This window comes from Scyliorhinus canicula, chromosome 10 (assembly GCF_902713615.1).
Source record: "Scyliorhinus canicula chromosome 10, sScyCan1.1, whole genome shotgun sequence".
In the NCBI taxonomy this organism is placed as follows: domain Eukaryota; kingdom Metazoa; phylum Chordata; class Chondrichthyes; order Carcharhiniformes; family Scyliorhinidae; genus Scyliorhinus; species Scyliorhinus canicula.
The window spans coordinates 186,327,686-186,345,654 of record NC_052155.1 but is presented as its reverse complement, the minus strand read 5'-3'; the positions used below and the strand labels follow the sequence as shown (position 1 = coordinate 186,345,654).

The following is a 17,969-nucleotide window of genomic DNA, read 5'->3' as shown; positions in this document are numbered from 1 at the left end:
CACATAGTAACCAAACTGCTGTGTTTCCAGCATTCGTCTTTTGTTTGATATCAACTATTTCAGATTCAAATAACTGTTTAAAAATATTGAACCAAACTTTCCAGCAGTTATAAAATTGCTGAAAGATCCACACAACGAGAAAAGAGCAGAAAGAAAAGCGAGACAGTAGGATTTGAGACGAAATGCGTGGAGAAAGATGCCAAATGGTGGAACAGTGGTTAGCAGTGCTGCCTCACAGCGCCAGGGGCCCCCGAGTTTAATTCCGGCATTGGACGACTGGCTGTGTGGAGTTTGTACGTTCTCGCCGTGTCTGTGTGGCTTTCCTCCCATGGTCCAAAGATGTGCAGCTTGGGTAGATTGGCCATGGTCAATGCGTGTGGATAGGGCAGTGGAGTGGGCTAGCTAGAGTGCTCTTCTGGAGGCTCAGTGCAGACTCAATGGCCGAATGGCCCCCTTCTGCACTGCAGGGATTCTATGACTCTGTGACTTAGAACCGTACAGGTTTAGATATGCCCATTTAAAACCAATCTCCATTGTGCTGTCTCTCCCAGACTTGCCAAGACTGGAAGCACAGAATCGCTCAATTCTCAGTATTCACTACGCACATCACGGGGAGTTGGAAATAATGGAAATCATTCAGTGTCTGCTTTGCGGGAACACTCACAAAGGCATGCAGCCATTTCTTCTTCCAATAAGGAGTCCGACTGCCAGACACGGAGAATGATAACAAAGCCTGGCCATGAGACTGTGAAAAAGGAATCACGATCTCAGAAGCACAAAAGGGTAAGTGTCAAGTTACTTTATCACATAAGAGAAGACATTGATTTAATTCTGTGCTTGTATATCAAACTAAGTATGAGAATGTATAAAAAACTGTGGCTAATTTTCATCTGATACAAACTGGCGATGAGCATTTATGGGATATAAAGTTTCAGCATAAATAGGACGGAGATCGAATTTACCTGGATTCCTCCATCTTTTCATTCCTTTCTTATTTCAGTCCAAAATTTGGGCTTCACAGCTGTAATCAAAAGAAGATTAGGATTTCCTGTGTACTTATTTTCCAACGCATTTCATAGGGTCACGCGTTTCATTGTAAAGTTCACCAAATGTAAATATAAGTTTGTAGACAGTTTGTGAGCTTGTCCGTTTGGCTATTTTTCTTCCTTGTGGCAGTCAAGCTTGCAGAAGCCTTTGTGCCATTTGCTCTTTATTTTTTGCCCTTAGTACCATTACTGACATTAATTGGAATTCGCCGAGTGTTAGAAGAACAAATGTACTTGTGGGGGATTCTAGGTGAGGCAAGCTGCCCGATAGCTGATCCTTGCCCACCTGGCAGCACCTTCACCATGAGCCCTGTAGGTGTGCACTGATATCTTGTCACCCTGGCGGAAGTACTTGCCAAAGGAATTGGGACCTCAAACCTCTGATGGGGCATCGTGAAGATGCGGAAATGACTGTCCAACAGATCCGGCCGGGCGTTCTTCAGTCACAGCTCACAGCATGTCATATTCTGTGGTTCTCCATCAAAGAATCAATGACCGATTAACAAGAGGGATCACTCCTTGGCCTTTCGGCTAAGATGAGCGTGAGGTTGGGTGTTAATGCCTGAATCTGGTATGTGTCCCTTGTGTGGGACCATGAATTGGATTCAATTTGAATTGGTTTTTGGAGCAGGCAAGGAGCTGGATTAGGGGGTTGCCCCTGTCCACACTCTGAGCCCTGGCTTTGTAACTCTGATAAAGTAATTTTGAAAAAAGAGTAACAAGAGGGAGCATCGAATGACTGGCTGCAGCCAACAAGATGCCGCCAACCATTTATTTGCAGGTCATGGTTTGGCTAGTGGAGAATAATCTGTTCAGAGCCTTGGTCAGCAGCGCTGCATAGCCGAGCTATCTGCTGTAAGGACTTTGGGACAGCCCTGAAGTAGATAGCCGAGCTATCTGCTGTAAGGACTTTGGGACAGCCCTGAAGTAGATAGCCGAGCTATCTGCTGTAAGGACAGCCCTGAAGTGCCTAGGGCTGGCATATGAAGGGATGGTATGTCAGCTTCGACCTGAAACTTGTACCTCCTCTAAACCTCCCTGTAATGCTAACCCATGGGGTGGGACTGCTCAGTGGTACTGAGGACAATTTCCCTCAAAACTAATCTATCTAGGATTATTTGTTCCGTCACTTGTCCGTTGACATGTGTCTGCACCCAGGCTTTCCTTTCATTTAATCTACCACTTCTTAATCTACTTGGCAAGGGCATACCTGTACTTGAAATGCCTTTTGATGATCCAAGTTTTTGTTTCTCTGTTATGACCCCAGTTCTGTTTAATTGGCCCCAACCCCTTCAAACTTGCTCAAATGCTGCTCCTGTCTCCCCCACAGTCAATAGTGCTATTCGGACTTGGCCTTTTAGGTACTATTAATCCTGCTACTGATTAAATATCTGAAAGGAAATTGACCCCCGTATTTCAAGGTTGTTCTTCATAATTCCTCTTTTGTTGTTGAAAGTTGGTTGGCCATTCTAAATAGCGTTACCTCACCAACGCATCAATTCATGATCAGTTTTCAAAGCAGATTTTGAAGTTAATTGATAAGTCAGTAGCATCATATCTGAACCATTTTGGAACAGGGTTGAGAGCAGAAGTGTCCCTTGGTTTTTGTTTTCACTTTTGTGTTTCTCCTTAGATGCTGAAAGAGGTTGTGGCAAAAGTACTCGAGGGTAATGGAATTTCGGAGAAACATAAATCTTTTACATCCTGCAGTCAACGCCTCTTTAAAATATCCATGTTTTACCTCAAGGTAGGTTGTCTTCAGTCCCACATTGCAGTCATTCACTTAAGTATCTGTATTGTTGCAATATTTAAAAAAAACTATCTGCCCTTATTTCAAGGAGGACTATTGGAGAAAAAAATGCTGTGTTTTAAAATGATATTCTCCTTATTTTGGAGTAACTTAACTTTTACCTCAGTCAACTTTTACCACAGTCGTGCAGTGGCTGAGTCCCCGCTCTGTAACATAATACCCGTTCCTTTCTTCATGATCCTCTGAGAGGTAACGCGACCATTAAATTCACCTTCTTGGTGCCACTGATAAGAATGCTCGTTGAGGACTGGTCTACTTTGTTTCAGCTTACTGCATGTGCACCAGTTTCAGTGGTGGTCTTATGGCCGGTGTCAATGTTGCCGGTCACATGCTCATGATTAACAGGAATGTGTGTTGCGTGGAGTCGATTTGGATTTGAGCGGCAATGTGATATGAGCCTTGAAGCTGAAAATGCAAAGGCAAGTTTCAGTGCTGAACGAGGAGAAGTCAAAGACGTAGGTAGACGCTGAAACCGAAGTGCAAGTGAATGATCTCAAAGAAGACACAAGGAGTGCAGTGCATGGATTTCTTTCAATGGCTTGGATGCATTTGGCTGGAAAATGTGGGTTTTTTTCGAAGTAATGTTCTGCAAGTTTCAGATTACCAATAGCGGTGCAATGTGGTCCACTGTAGATTCTTAGGAACTCCCATGATTATATATGATGGAATATATGTGCCTTGTAGCTAAAGATTGGTTCCCTTGAAAAACATGTGGAAGTCTAAAGAGCATAAGATGTAGGAGAAGCAGTAGGCCATTCGGCCCACCGAGTCTGTTCTGCCATTCAATGAGATCATGGCTAGGGCAGCACGGTGGCGCAGTGGTTAGCACTGCTGCCTCACAGCGCCGAGGTCCCAGGTTCGATCCTGGCTCTGGGTCACTGTCGGTGCGGAGTTTGCACGTTCTCCCCGTGTTTGCGTAGGTTTCGCCCCCACAACCCAAAAGATGTGTAGGGTAGGTGAATTGGCCATGCCAAATTGTCCTTAATGGGAAAAAATGAATTGGGTACCCCTAAATTTTTTTTTTTTAAATGAGAGTCTGCACGTTCTCCCCGTGTCTGCGTGGGTTTCCTCCGGGTGCTCCGGTTTCCTCCCACAGTCCAAAGATGTGCAGGTTAGGTGGATTGGCCATGATAAATTGCCCTTCGTGACCAAAAAAGGTTAGGAGGGGTTATTGGGTTACGGGGATAGGGTGGAAGTGAGGGCTTAAGTGGGCCGGTGCAGACTCGATGGGCCGAATAGCCTCCTTCTGCACTGTATGTTCTACGTTTGAGATCATGGGTGATCTAAAATTATTATCCCCAAGTCCACTTTCCCGCCTTATCCTCATAACCCTTGATTCCCATACTGATTAAAAATCTGTCTATCTCAGCCTTGAACAGTCCTAACGACCGACCTCAATAACCCTCCGGGTTAAAGAATTCCACAGATCCCCCACCCTCTGAGAGAAGAAATCCCCCCTCATCTCTTGCTTTGTGATTACGCCCTCTGGCCCTCAACACCCCACAAGGCGAAACAACTTCTCAGCATCTACCCTGTCAAACCCCTGAAAATCCGATATGTCTCAATAAATTCACCTCTCATTCTTCTAAACTCCCAACGAGTACAGGCCCAACCTACTCAACCTCTCCTCATAAAGAAATCCCCACACACCCTGAATTAATCTAGTGAACCTTCTCTGGACTGCCCCTAATGCTAGTATATCTTTCCTTAGATTAGGGGACCAAAACTGTTCACAATATTCCAGGTGTGGTCTGACTAGTGCCTCGAATAGTTTTAGCAGGACTTCCCTATTTTTACACTACATTGCTTTTGAAATAAAGGCTAACATTCCATTTGCTTCCCTATTACCTGCTGAACTTGCATGTTAGCTTTTTGTGATCTATGTAGAAGGACTGCAGCTTTCTGCAGTCTCTCTCCACTTAAATTATATTCTGCTCCTTTATTCTTCCTACCGAAGTGCATAACTTGACAAAGCTGAGATGGTGTGAGGGAAGATTTGAATGGAAGAGTGAACAGACAGCTGTAGGAGTTGGACGAGTGCAGTAGCAAGTTTTTATAGCCTTCATAGCTAGGCTGATTATGATGGCTGATTAAGCCACCTCCACTACACACCCAGCTTCAACAGGCGATTTTGTTTTTTCAAGATGAAAATCTGAAAATTCATCTTAAACCCTTCAGCCTTTATGCCCGGAAGCTTTTCTTTTAAGTGTTAATATTAAAACTTCACAGTTTTGCTTCAGTTGTGATGACCCCTGGCCATTGTACTAATAACAGAACCATGGTCCTTAATACAGAATGAGTAGAATAACGATTCAAGTCTGCACAAATCCAGTCATTTCCTGTGAAAAGAGCAATTACAGTTCATGCAAAGTGTTGCAGGTAGTGTGCATTCAAAGTTTCCCTCCGTGACCTGCGGTGACGATCACCTCTAGTTCCAGAGACCAGTATTTCCCAGTGGCAATGATGCAGAAAAATATCAGTGTTGCTAAAATGTATGTAATTGAAAGGAAAGAATAATCTTTGTTCTCAACCCAGAACTGCAGGTGCTGATGGATTTTTGACAAATTTTGCAGGAAATTACAGCAATGCTTTCCCTGTTGACACTCCCAGTAATAAACCATTAGAAAGTGTTTCTCTGCGACATAAATGATTAACTGCTAATTCACAGTATTGGTGGGGGGGGGGGGGGGGGGTGAGGAAATGTCCAATTCAGGAAAGCTAAGTATCAGGTGACAGTTTCCCGGTTTGAATGATAGAATAATAATTTTTATTAGTGTCACAAGTAGGCTTACATTAACGCCAATGAAGTTACTGTGAAAATCCCCTAGTTGCCACACTCTGGCGCCTGTTCGGGTACACGGAGGGAGAATTCAGAATGTCCAAATTACCTAACAGCACGTCTTTTGGGAGGAAACCGGAGCAGCCGGAGGAAACCGGAGCAGACACGGGGAGAACGCGCAGACTCCACACAGACAGTGACCCAAGCCGGGAATCGGACCTGGGACTCTGGTGCTGTGAAGCAACAATGCTAGCTCCCGTGCCAGTGATCAGGGCCAGAATAGATGAACTTCAGGATACTCACAACCACTGCTGCTAATGCTTTCAAAGCAGATGCCAAGCTGAGACAGACCAGGGACTTTACAATGTGGACCCACATTGGTAGATCCTATGGGCCCACTTTTAACTCTGTGCAGATGGGTGAGTTTTGAATAAGTTTAAAATCTTACCCGATGTATCCTTCCCATTTTATTTTCTGTTGAGATAATGGCTTGCATGTACAGAATTTCAATGTTCATGATATCCATTTCAATTTGGAAACTTTAATGTATACGGACATGATTTAATTTAATTGTTCAGCATACCATCCCTTCAACGTGCCTAGCCCCTGCAGCTTTTTCTGACAAGTTCTTTGATTTCTCTGAGGTAGCCTTTTAGCCTTCTTGGTGAAAAAATATGCAATTCTTAGTGTGTTTGCTGAGTGAGTGTGTGTGTGTGTGTCGTGGGAGAGGCTACAATTAGGAGGCACAGATGAAGGAGTCTCCCATTTAAGGTGGAGATGAGACAAAGTATTTTCTTTGAGAGGGTGGTTAGCCTGTGGAATTCTCTTCCCCAGAGAGCAGTGGCGGCTGGGACGTTGAATATATTTAAAGCTGAGTTAGATTCCTGACTGACAAGGCAGTCAAGGGACGTGGGGAGTAGACAGGAAAATGGAGACCACAATCAGATCAGCCGTGATCTTATCAAATGGGGAAGTAGGCTCGAGCTGCCAAATAATGTCATGCTGCTCCCAGTTCATATGTTCGTAAATTTAAGGAATTGCAGGTCACTGCCAGGAACGGAAAGTATTCAACTGGCTGGTATAATAGTCTTTTTGTGGAGCTCTTTACGTGACATGCCACTGTTATTGTTTTTGAAATGGAACTTTTAGAAGTCAGTTGCTACCCCATTCTACTGGCTTCCAGTCTTCCTACCCTTCACCTTGATGCTGTCTTTCTGTACCTGAGATTTCCTATCCCTGTTTTCCTCATATATTTTTTGGAACTCTTGATCTCCGATGGCCCGCAGTGCCAAAAGTATCACGTTATCACCACCACCTCATTCAATCACACTGGAGGATACCATTTTGGTGAAAGGTAAATGGAGGAACTGACTGTAATTGCTCCCAGAAGAACATGATGTTCAGGATAAACCGAATGCACAGTCAAGTGCCTGATCCTGTCCTCCCAGCTGCTAGTCACGTTCGCGAAGAACGTGAGTCAGAGAGGGGGCTTACAACGTTGTAGCTCTGATTCATGAATCCAGGATCCCAGTGGGTGCAGCTCTGTCATGGAAGTGCACAGCTGTCCCTTGCATGACGAGAGGGTTATGAGTTAAATCTTTGTACTTACCGCACCGTACAATTATTCTTCAAACCTTGTCACTTCCAATTCCTGTCATAGAATTTTACAGCAGAGAAGCCTGCCACTATGCTAGTGCTTTGCTCCGCATGACTCACTTGCCCTAATCCTACCCTTTTTCTCTCTCCCCTTACAAACATTTGCAAAAGGACAAGAAATTGCTAACTGTTCCATCAAACCAGCCACATCCTAGAATGGGGTAACTTCCTCACACTGAGACTAAACTGAGTTTTCACTTTGATTTCTTGTTGTGCTTGTGAGGAGATGATTGGAGACAGTGGGGTATGTGAGGGTGTGGTTTGGAGACAGTAGGGTATGTGAGGGTGTGGTTTGGAGACAGTGGGGTATGTGAGGGTGTGGTTTGGGGACATTGGGATATGTGAGGGGATGGTTTGGGGACAATGGGATGGGGAGGGGATGGTTTGGGGACAGTGGGGTATGTGAGGGGATGGTTTGGGGACAGTGGGATTGGGGAGGGGATGGTTTGGGGACAGTGGGGTATGTGAGGGGATGGTTTGGGGACAGTGGGGTATGTGAGGGGATGGTTTGGGGACAGTGGGATAGGGGAGGGGATGGTTTGGAGACAGTGGGATATGTGAGGATGTGGTTTGGAGACAGTGGGATATGTGAGGGGATGGGTTGGGGACAGTGGGATATGTGAGGGGATGGTTTGGAGACAGTGGGATGGGGAGGGGATGGTTTGGAGACAGTGGGATAGGGGAGGGGACGGTTTGGAGACAGTGGGATAGGGGAGGGGATGGTTTGGAGACAGTGGGATGGGGAGGGGATGGTTTGGGGACAGTGGGATAGGGGAGGGGATGGTTTGGAGACTGGGATATGTGAGGGGATGGTTTGGAGACAGTGGGATGGGGAGGGGATGGTTTGGAGACAGTGGGATATGTGAGGGGATGGTTTGGAGACAGTGGGATGGGGAGGGAATGGTTTGGGGACAGTGGGATGGGGAGGGGATGGTTTGGAGACAGTGGGATGGGGAGGGGATGGTTTGGGGACAGTGGGATATGAGAGGGGATGGTTTGGAGGCATTGGGATAGGGGAGGGGATGGTTTGGGGACAGTGGGATATGTGAGGGGATGGGTTGGGGACAGTGGGATATGTGAGGGGATGGGTTGGGGGCAGTGGGATATGTGAGGGGATGGGTTGGAGACAGTGGGATGGGGAGGGGATGGTTTGGAGACAGTGGAATATGTGAGGGGATGGTTTGGAGACAGTGGGATGGGGAGGGGATGGTTTGGGGACAGTGGGATATGTGAGGGGATGGTTTGGGGACAATGGGATATGTGAGGGGATGGTTTGGAGACAGTGGGATAGGGGAGGGGATGGTTTGGGGACAGTGGGATATGTGAGGGGATGGGTTGGGGACAGTGGGATAGGGGAGGGGATGGTTTGGGGACAGTGGGATAGGGGAGGGGATGGTTTGGGGACAATGGGATATGTGAGGGGATGGTTTGGAGACAGTGGGATAGGGGAGGGGATGGTTTGGGGACAGTGGGATGGGGAGGGGATGGTTTGGAGATGGTGGGATATGTGAGGAGATGGCTTTTTGGACGGTGGGATAAGAAGTCCAGGTTTTTTCCCCTTGCTTTGATATTTAACATGTTTGGTTGTTTACAAGGGTTGGGTGTGCGGTGGGGAGGTTCCTTGTTGGTCTTTGTGTTAGGTGTGTTAGGGAGGGGCTCTGGTGGGGGCCGCCTTGCTCGCCAATTTAATGTGGCTAGTTAATGGGAGCGAGATGGGGGGAGGGTTTGCGATCGGCCGAGTATATGTGGACAGGTTTTGACTGGCCCAGCAGGTGTGAATGTTGGAGAAATGGGGAGTATGCTGAGAGGAGCGGTTTCGAGAGGAAGTGGTTGGGGAGTTTATGGGATGGGGAGGGAAAGTTGATTGATGATGGCTAGGGGCAGGATGGGGTCTCATTCATGGGGCAGGGGCAGTACATTTTGGGAGGACATTGGGCCTAGGAAATTGGCAGGTGTGCCCTGCAGGGTGGGCATGGCTGGTTGGAGGGGGAGCGGGGGGGGGGGGTAAGAGACACCCAGTCCAAATGGTAACATGGACTGGTGAAGAGGGCAAGATTCTTTTCACATTTAAAGAGCTTGAGAGCCGATGTGGTGCTGCTGCAGGCGATCCATCTGAGGGTGAAGGACCAGGTTAGGCTTCGGAAGGATTGGGTGAGTCAGGTGTTTCACTCGGGAAGTGGATGGGCGGTATGTGGGAAGATCTGGAATATTTGGCTGGTAGAAAGGAACTGCAGTCACAGTTTGACCTTCTGTCTACAGGAAAGGTCGGCTGAGGCAGGCAAAGGGTGTGGTGTATGAGTATGGGGAGAATGCCAGTTGCTTGCTGGTGGGATTGCTCCACTAGCAGGCAGCCTCCTGGGAGATTGTTCAGATTCAGGATGGGGTGAGGGGGCTAGTGGTTCCGCCAGAGCAGGTGAATAGGGCATTTGAGGAGTTTTATAAGAGATTGTATAGGTCGAAGCCCCTGGGGATGATTTGGATATGAGGGAGTTTTTGGAGGGGCTGGAGAGGATTGAGGCGGATTGGAGGGCGGTAGGGAAAATGCAAACGGGTAAAGCACCGGGGCCGGATGGGCTCCCACTGGCGTTTGATAAGAAGTCTTTAGATAGCTGGCGCCGCTGTTGGTGGAGGTGATTGAAGAAGCAGTGACTGGGGGGGGGCACTACCCGATGGGACAGGCATCCAGTTCACTGATGTTAAAAAACGATAAGGACCCGGCGGAGTGTGGGTTGTATTGGCCAAAATTCTGTTGAATGTGGATGTCAAGATTCTTGCCCAAGTGTTGGACCTTAGGTTTGAAGAGTGTCTTCCACAGGTGGTTGGGAGGGATCAGGCAGCATTTGTAAAGGGTAGGCAGGTGCCGTCGAATGTGCGGCGCTTGTTAAATGTGGTGCTCTCCCTATCCATCCTGCTGCATCAGAGATCCATTATCCTTTTATTTTATCATTATTTTCTTCCCTCTCCGCCACCCTTTTCTTTCGTATGTGGCATCTAATTTCACTTGTGTTGTGACTCCAGCTCACATAGTGCTGGAATTGAGTGGAATGGCCTAGGGTGTCATGACAATAATGCTGTTTTTTCAGCATTCATTTTGATTGCAGATGCAAAAACCTGGCTGTGAAACCATATGCATAAAACCCGTGGAATTCTGTTACCTGAATATATTTAATCAGATGATATGCCATTTTATGAAACTTCACCTGACCTGTGCACTTCCTAATTGATCTTTAAATACAGGATTTAAAAACGTCACGAGGACTACATGAAGAAATGAAGAAGACTGCAAACAATAATGTGCGGCAGGTGAGCACACAGAAAACGTCCCTTTCCACTGTCACTTTTCATATTGTCCTGTGTTTGGGTAGCAGATTCCTCCTCTCCGATTGTAAAGCTTCACCGACCGCACTGTGTTGGCTAAAAGTAACATATCGTAATCTCTGAAATTATAAATACAGTAATTCCTAACCATAATACAACAAAAGGAATTAAATATTTATTTAATTAGTTCTATTAATTTCAATTTGTCAGCATTTTTAAGAGCACGCCCAACTAACTGTGGTGCTCCCCAAACACAGGATGGAAAAGCCTTGATGCTTGACATACCAGTGTGACGTTCTAAACAATGTTGGGGAGATGAACAAAGCCCAATGGTTCCAAGAATATTATGGCACAAAGCTGATATGCTCCTGGTATGGAGGGCTGGAATTCATGCTGCAAGTCAGATAGGCCAGATACCAACTTCAGGTAGAAGTGACTAAAGTGTATGTTTGCAAATGGCTGAATAATGCAAGTATTGGCTCATGTTGCAGAAACCCAACCATTTGTTCCAGAATTGCACCTACCTTAAGTTAAACTTGTAATCAGGATGGGTAAGTTACTGCATGAGAGTTCACCAAGTAATGGCTGGGCCCTGCGACTTTTACCAGCAATAAACCTTGGGCGTGATTCTTCCCCCGCCCCCGCATTGCACCTCCAGTTATTGAGCCCTAAATGGAGTTCGCACCGAGCACTGAACAGAGCGCAATGCTCCTGGCTCGTGGCACCGGGCGCAATCTGGTTCACGCTCGGACTCTCATATTTAAACTAATTTAAATATGCATTTCTGGATCATAGCCTGAGTGTCTCAGTTTCTGGATCGTAGCCGGAGTGTCTCAGTTTCTGGATCATAGCCGGAGTGTCTCAGTTTCTGGATCATAGCCGGAGTGTCTCAGTTTCTGGATCATAGCCGGAGTGTCTCAGTTTCTGGATCATAGCCGGAGTGTCTCAGTTTCTGGATCATAGCCGGAGTGTCTCAGTTTCTGGATCATAGCCGGAGTGTCTCCGTTTCTGGATCATAGCCGGAGTGTCTCCGTTTCTGGATCATAGCCGGAGTGTCTCAGTTTCTGGATCATAGCCGGAGTGTCTCAGTTTCTGGATCATAGCCGGAGTGTCTCCGTTTCTGGATCATAGCCGGAGTGTCTCCGTTTCTGGATCATAGCCGGAGTGTCTCAGTTTCTGGATCATAGCCGGAGTGTCTCCGTTTCTGGATCATAGCCGGAGTGTCTCAGTTTCTGGATCATAGCCGGAGTGTCTCCGTTTCTAGATCATAGCCGGAGTGTCTCAGTTTCTGGATCATAGCCGGAGTGTCTCCGTTTCTGGATCATAGCCGGAGTGTCTCAGTTTTTGGATCATAGCCGGAGTGTCTCAGTTTCTGGATCATAGCCGGAGTGTCTCAGTTTCTGGATCATAGCCGGAGTGTCTCAGTTTCTGGATCATAGCCGGAGTGTCTCCGTTTCTGGATCATAGCCGGTGTGTCTCAGTTTCTGGATCACAGCCGGAGTGTCTCAGTTTCTGGATCATAGCCGGAGTGTCTCCGTTTCTGGATCATAGACGGAGTGTCTCAGTTTCTGGATCATAGCCGGAGTGCCTCCGTTTCTAGATCATAGCCGGAGTGTCTCAGTTTCTGGATCATAGCCGGAGTGTCTCAGTTTCTGGATCATAGCCGGAGTGTCTCAGTTTCTGGATCATAGCCGGAGTGTCTCCGTTTCTGGATCATAGCCGGAGTGTCTCCGCTTCCAGGATTCACCACCCAGCTAGTACAGCATAAGGCTGGTGGGAATCTCAACTGGACTCCATCAATGGGGAGCAGACGTGATGACCACGCTGGGGGGAGGCTCAGAGGCCATTGGAGCCCCAGTTTAGCACTGCCAGGGTGCAAGGGGCCCTGCCAAGGGATGAGGCCAGAGAGGGGGAGATTTGGGGGGGGGAACAGATCCTGAATGTTGCGGCACAGGGATGTTGGTCACTTGGCGGGGGGGGTTGCTGATGCACTTAAAAAAGGTGCCCCGATCTCTAAGGAGCCGGCCGCCAGCACTTCCTCCACTTCTCTTTCCCGGCGGGCATCTCCCCAGGTTCTCAAAAAAATGTCTATGGGTGGGATTCTCCGTCCGGTTCCCCAGCTGCATGTTTCTCGTCGCCGCACCGTTCACTGGTAGTGAGATTCTGTCTTCCCACCACTTGATAATAGGATTTCCCACTGAAGTCGCCCCATTCCGCCGGGAGACCCGCGGGTGGGGGAGCGCTGCCGGTGGAACCAGTGAATCCTGCCAAAGTGAGCGGTCAGAGAATTCCGGCCTAAGTGGGGGTGGACTGCGATGGGAATCTCAGGGAACAGCTGGTGGAATTATCCCAGTTTCTTCCAGGCCCATTGATTCTTCAATGCACTGTTGTCAATTCTTCCTTCCTGCTGTTTTGAGGTGCTATCTGAGTGCCAGGTATATGTTTCTCTGAGCTATCCTGATATTTAGACCAAGGTGGCTTTTATCTCGAGGCTCCCGGGCAAACTTTACAGCCAGCTTCTTTGTGACTGCAGGTCTGACAAAGTTGCAAAGTATTTTCAATCACTCAGGGTCTTCAGGGCAGATCTTCACAACACCAGGGACCCGGGTTCAATTCCATCCTCAGGTCTGAGCACCGCCAAGTCCTTTGTCGGGGAGTGGGCGGGGGGGGGGCTCATTCTTGCTGGATCAGAAAGAGGCCATTTAGCTCACTGAGTCTGCACCAACCCTCTGAAAGAGCACCCTACCTAACCTGCACACCTTTGGACTGTGGGAGGAAACCGGAGCACCCGGAGGAAACCCACGCAGACACGGGGAGAACGTGCAGACTCCGCACAGACAGTGACCCAAGCTGGGAATCGAACCTGGGACCCTGGCGTTGTGAAGATCTGCTCTGTGTAATTGAAGATACTTTGTCTCCAAACGTGTTTGAAGGACAGTGACCAAACATCCACTTTGGCTGCACTGCCTGGTCTGGAAACCTTGCTGTCTTGGGGAGGGATGGTTACAGGTTTGTGTTGTGGCAACACCAGCTCCAGGTAAAGCTGACATGTCAAACACTTGCTCTGAATTGGCCACTGAGGATGACATGACATTGTGTCCCTTTATCATCTGTCTCTGTGCCTTGTGATATCACTGTGACCTGACTTAATTAGAAATGTTGGCCCAAGGTGTATCTTTCTTTAGAAGAAAACTAACAAGACCTGAAATCCAATAAATGTTGCATCAAATGCCTATAGTTTTAGTGATTATAATTGTAACCTATAGCTGGAGCTTTCACTTGTGAAGACAAAATATGCCAATAATCGCTACTCTTTGGTGGGGAACTTGGAAAGCTCCTGTGGACATTTCCTGTGGAAAATGAGTTATTGCTTCCAATTAATATACTGTGGCTTCACTATAATGCAAATCATAGTTTGTAATCAACTGCAACAACCCTAAATCATACCCTTGAAGTTATTAGGAACAGTCGGTGGTTAATTGAGAGTTAGTTGCAGGAGCAATTACTTGTGTAATTTTCAATACATGCACTTGTTGGCACAAATTAATGAACAATTGTAGCAGTGGAGCTGTCTCCATTCATGTTTCGTTTTCTTCAGTGACCGACTTAAATATTCTTCGAAAGCACTGGTTGGATTGCTATTTCTGGATTATCTCATTCTGTATCTAGATTTTAGCGTTTATCAGAGATTGTTCATATCATTAGGTCACATTGCTGATAGTACTTTGAAGTAATGTTGGGACGCGAAGCAAGTTCCTGCCACAGAATGGCATGCACAGCCATTCAATAGGATAACCTTTATGCAGTAGAACAAAAGGCATCGATGACTTTGTTATTTGTGTAGATGTTATAATGTAGACCACGTTTAATTAAGGGAAGAAATAAAGCCACATTAGGAGCTCGTGATGTCGATAGCAATGGGAACAAATGACGCGTTAATGCCGGAATCCCTGTTCATTTTCACCTTTGTCAAATTATCTATCAGAAACATCCGCTTACTTGGAGGCATGAAAGTTCGTTGACTGGTTTTAATGTTTCACATTTTTCATCATTACCACCAAAGCAGCATTAGACCCTAATAACCTCCCTGCACAACGGTATCTAAGGTTTCTCGGCCTGGTGTGTGCTGCGTGAACATAGTCCAGGGCCCATTCAATTGTTGGGCAATCTAATTGTTGGGCTGAATGCTGCCTTTAAATTGCTGAACTAACAGAGTTCCGCAGCAGCGGTGATTTTTCACTTCTCTCCTATGACAGGTCTTTGTCCCAGCTGGACCGTGGAAAGATTTGTCCGAGTCAGCAGCACCTCAATGGACAGACAGGGACGAAACATTATTTTACACAGCGTGTTGTTGTGATCTGTAATTCACTGCCTGGAAGGATGGCAGAAGTAGATTCAGTTGTAACTTTCAGAATAGAATTGGATAAATACTTGAAGGGGAAACAAATTGCAGGGTTATGGTGAAAGAGTGGGAGAGAAGGAGTAACTGGATAGCTCGAGCAAAGAACGTGCACGAGCACGCTGGACGAGTGGCCTCCTCCTGTCTGGTATGATTCTCTAACTCAACCTTGCCACCCTCATGGCAGCAATCACCCTTCATGACACTGTTAACTACCATGTCATTCTTAGCCTGTGTGTCTAGCTCCACTAGCATGTTCCAAAATAATCTTTGTGCATTGTCACTGTTTCAATTAATATTTTCTTCAGAAAGTAATTTGAATTTGACGCAACACGAAAGTTGATTTAGAAACTAATGTTTTCAAATCACATGGGGCAATGATTCAGAGACTCGTTTTGTCGAGTTCACGAACTGAATCTGAAATAACTACATCTATGCTCACGTTGCTCCTGAAAATGATATGAGTGTTCCCTATGTGGGGCTGTTTAGCTTGGATGGCTGGTGTGTGGTTCAGAATAATGCCAACAACGCAGGTTCGATTCCCATTCTGGCTCAGGTAGCATTTCCTTGTCCGGGCCTCTGAGTGGAAAGCGATGTTAAACCACTGCTGAATGAAGAGCCAAGGAAGCCGCTCAGGGTGAAGGATCAGCAGACAGTGACAATCTAAACCCTTTCCCAACTTCCTTGCCATGACTTAGTACCTCTTCATTTATTGATGGAAAACCCTCTATAAAACACAGTGGGGAAACCTACATTGCAGGTGCTATATAAATGCAATTTGCTGCTGCCTTGCATAAATCAGTGGCCTGGCCTGCCTGCGCCAATCCAAATCAGCGAAATCAACAAATTAGTTGAATGAAATGTATTTCCTGTTTCTTGTCCAGGTGATTGACTGGGTGTTGGAAAAAGCTGACGAGAAGTGAAATCCCGGATTCGATCATGAACTGGAAATCCCACTGAAGATCCTTTCCCAACGTGCTGGGATTTCTCTGGAGAGTTCGTCACTTGGAATCACAATGCAGTAAATGAATATTAAAAAATGCATAATTGTTTCACATACCTACTTAATAATTTTAATTTTTATTCTTCTGCTTCGATACCAATAGAATCATGGAGATTTTATTTTTAAGTTTTCATATTGAAGATGTGTGATCTTTGTTCTTAAGACCATTATAACCCCGTTAGAGCTTTGAATCTTCAGTTTTGACGCTACTTGTTATTTAAAAGCATGTGCCCATTCTGCCTGATCCATTTTGGAGATCTGTCCTGTAACAAAACAAAACCCAAACCCACCCTGCCAGTTTCTGTAGCTGTGCCAGCTCCATAATAAGCCGGTTCATATCGAATTGTATAAAACTGCTCTGTAACAAAGAAATGCGTTTATTTCACAACAGTAACCATTCAACTGTCATAAACGCCAAATTAAACTGCAATGTAGGTTGAATTTTCTCTCACCTTAGACATAGGGTTGGCCCTGCCTTCAAAGGATGAAAGTATCCTACTTTTACCAGTCGCATGGCAAGCCAGAACTATGGGACAAAGATCCATTCTTTCGATTTTTTTTTCTAATGATGTCAATGTGACTCTTCCTTACCACATGTGCAAAGTGGCCTGAGGATATTATCTCAGCAGAGAAATCAATAAAGCGGTTAATCCCATATCCATTTACACAGCTGGGAGGGTGGCAAATTTTACCTTTAGTCTGCCAAAATAAAGCCTGCAATTAACATGGAAACATTTGTCTTTACAAAAATGCTGCATTGTCCGTTAAAATTCCAATTCTCCTCTTCTCTCCTCCCCCACCACCTGCATCAACTTTAACATATTAAAATCCAGATTTTTGGGAGTCATTTGAAAAGTGATAAAACGATGGAGATGAGAACAGGATTCAATCTAAACTGATGCTCGTTGATTTAAGATACGGTGACGCAGTTAAAGAAGAATGGGGAAAAGCAACCCAAAGGAATAGTGGAACCATTCTCCTTTTTTACGTAGAAAAGTTTGTAAACCGTGCTATTCTGAATTGACTTTCTTATCAAACTTAAGAAATCTACAGGTAACTCTTTGCAAACAGTACCTCCCCATATGAGACACGTCCTTACAGAGAGGAAGCAGTCGCATTTGTAAAGTTTATGCAGTAATAACGTAAAAGAGAATGGACAGTAAATAAATCTTCAGGAACGAGACGGCCACACAATTTTCTCAAGAGCCATCATTAAGCTGAACCCAGATCTGTCAAAATGTTGTAATCCGTCTGGTCTGTATATTCTGAACTTGGTGTAGATTTTTCCAGGCAGTTACCTGAAGCTGACTAATTGTGCCAATTTGTGTGGACCCCGACTAATTGTTTTTTTTTGTAAAAGGTTCGATTGGGCCTCTGGTTTTTCCGGGTCATTGATTTGCCCAAGCTTTTGATCTGTGGAGGGCAACGAGCTGAGGATTAGTAATAAGTAGTTCAAAAGAATATCTGATATTTCCAAAATGGTGATTTTTGTTTCATTAACCGTGCTGTAAGGTTATATGCAGTTACTGCAAACTAAGTTTGAAATCTAATTAACTCAAAGTGAACTTGTACATAAGTTAGTTTCCTTTTGTGACTTACACTCCTGTAATGTAGCAAATGAACACAAAACAGAAATAAAGTTTATGATCATCTTTTATTCAGTATTCATTTATATACAATCAATTATCAAGCGTATTTTTAAAATTATGGGGGGAGAAAGTCACATATTTAATTATTAATGAAGTAACACAAAGGTATGGAAATATTTTTGTACCTCAACTGCCCCTTGATTGTTTTACTGAGAGCTGCGGATACACAAGAATAGGTTTCACAACGCTGTATCTTCAGAAACATCTTGTAAACATAATGGTTTGCTGTACCCCACCAGTTAAATTACAGCTGTGAGCTTACTCCCCATCTACTAGATGAAATTATAAAGTTTAATTTGTTCACTTTTA

The 17,969-nt window shown here is 45.6% G+C and overlaps 1 protein-coding gene across 1 annotated transcript in view; it reads left to right on the top strand.

Annotated features, from left to right (window-relative positions):
* Positions 1–17,668, top strand: part of LOC119972842 (MDM2 binding protein) — a 75,432-nt gene extending 57,764 nt beyond the window's left edge. Inside the window, exons 19-22 of the mRNA XM_038810328.1 lie at positions 552–783; positions 2,680–2,793; positions 10,529–10,594; positions 15,893–17,668. Coding sequence (XP_038666256.1) covers positions 552–783; positions 2,680–2,793; positions 10,529–10,594; positions 15,893–15,931 — 451 coding nt within the window. The 3' untranslated portion in view covers positions 15,932–17,668. The remainder of the gene's footprint in view (positions 1–551; positions 784–2,679; positions 2,794–10,528; positions 10,595–15,892) is intronic.
* Positions 17,669–17,969: the final 301 nt, after the last annotated feature.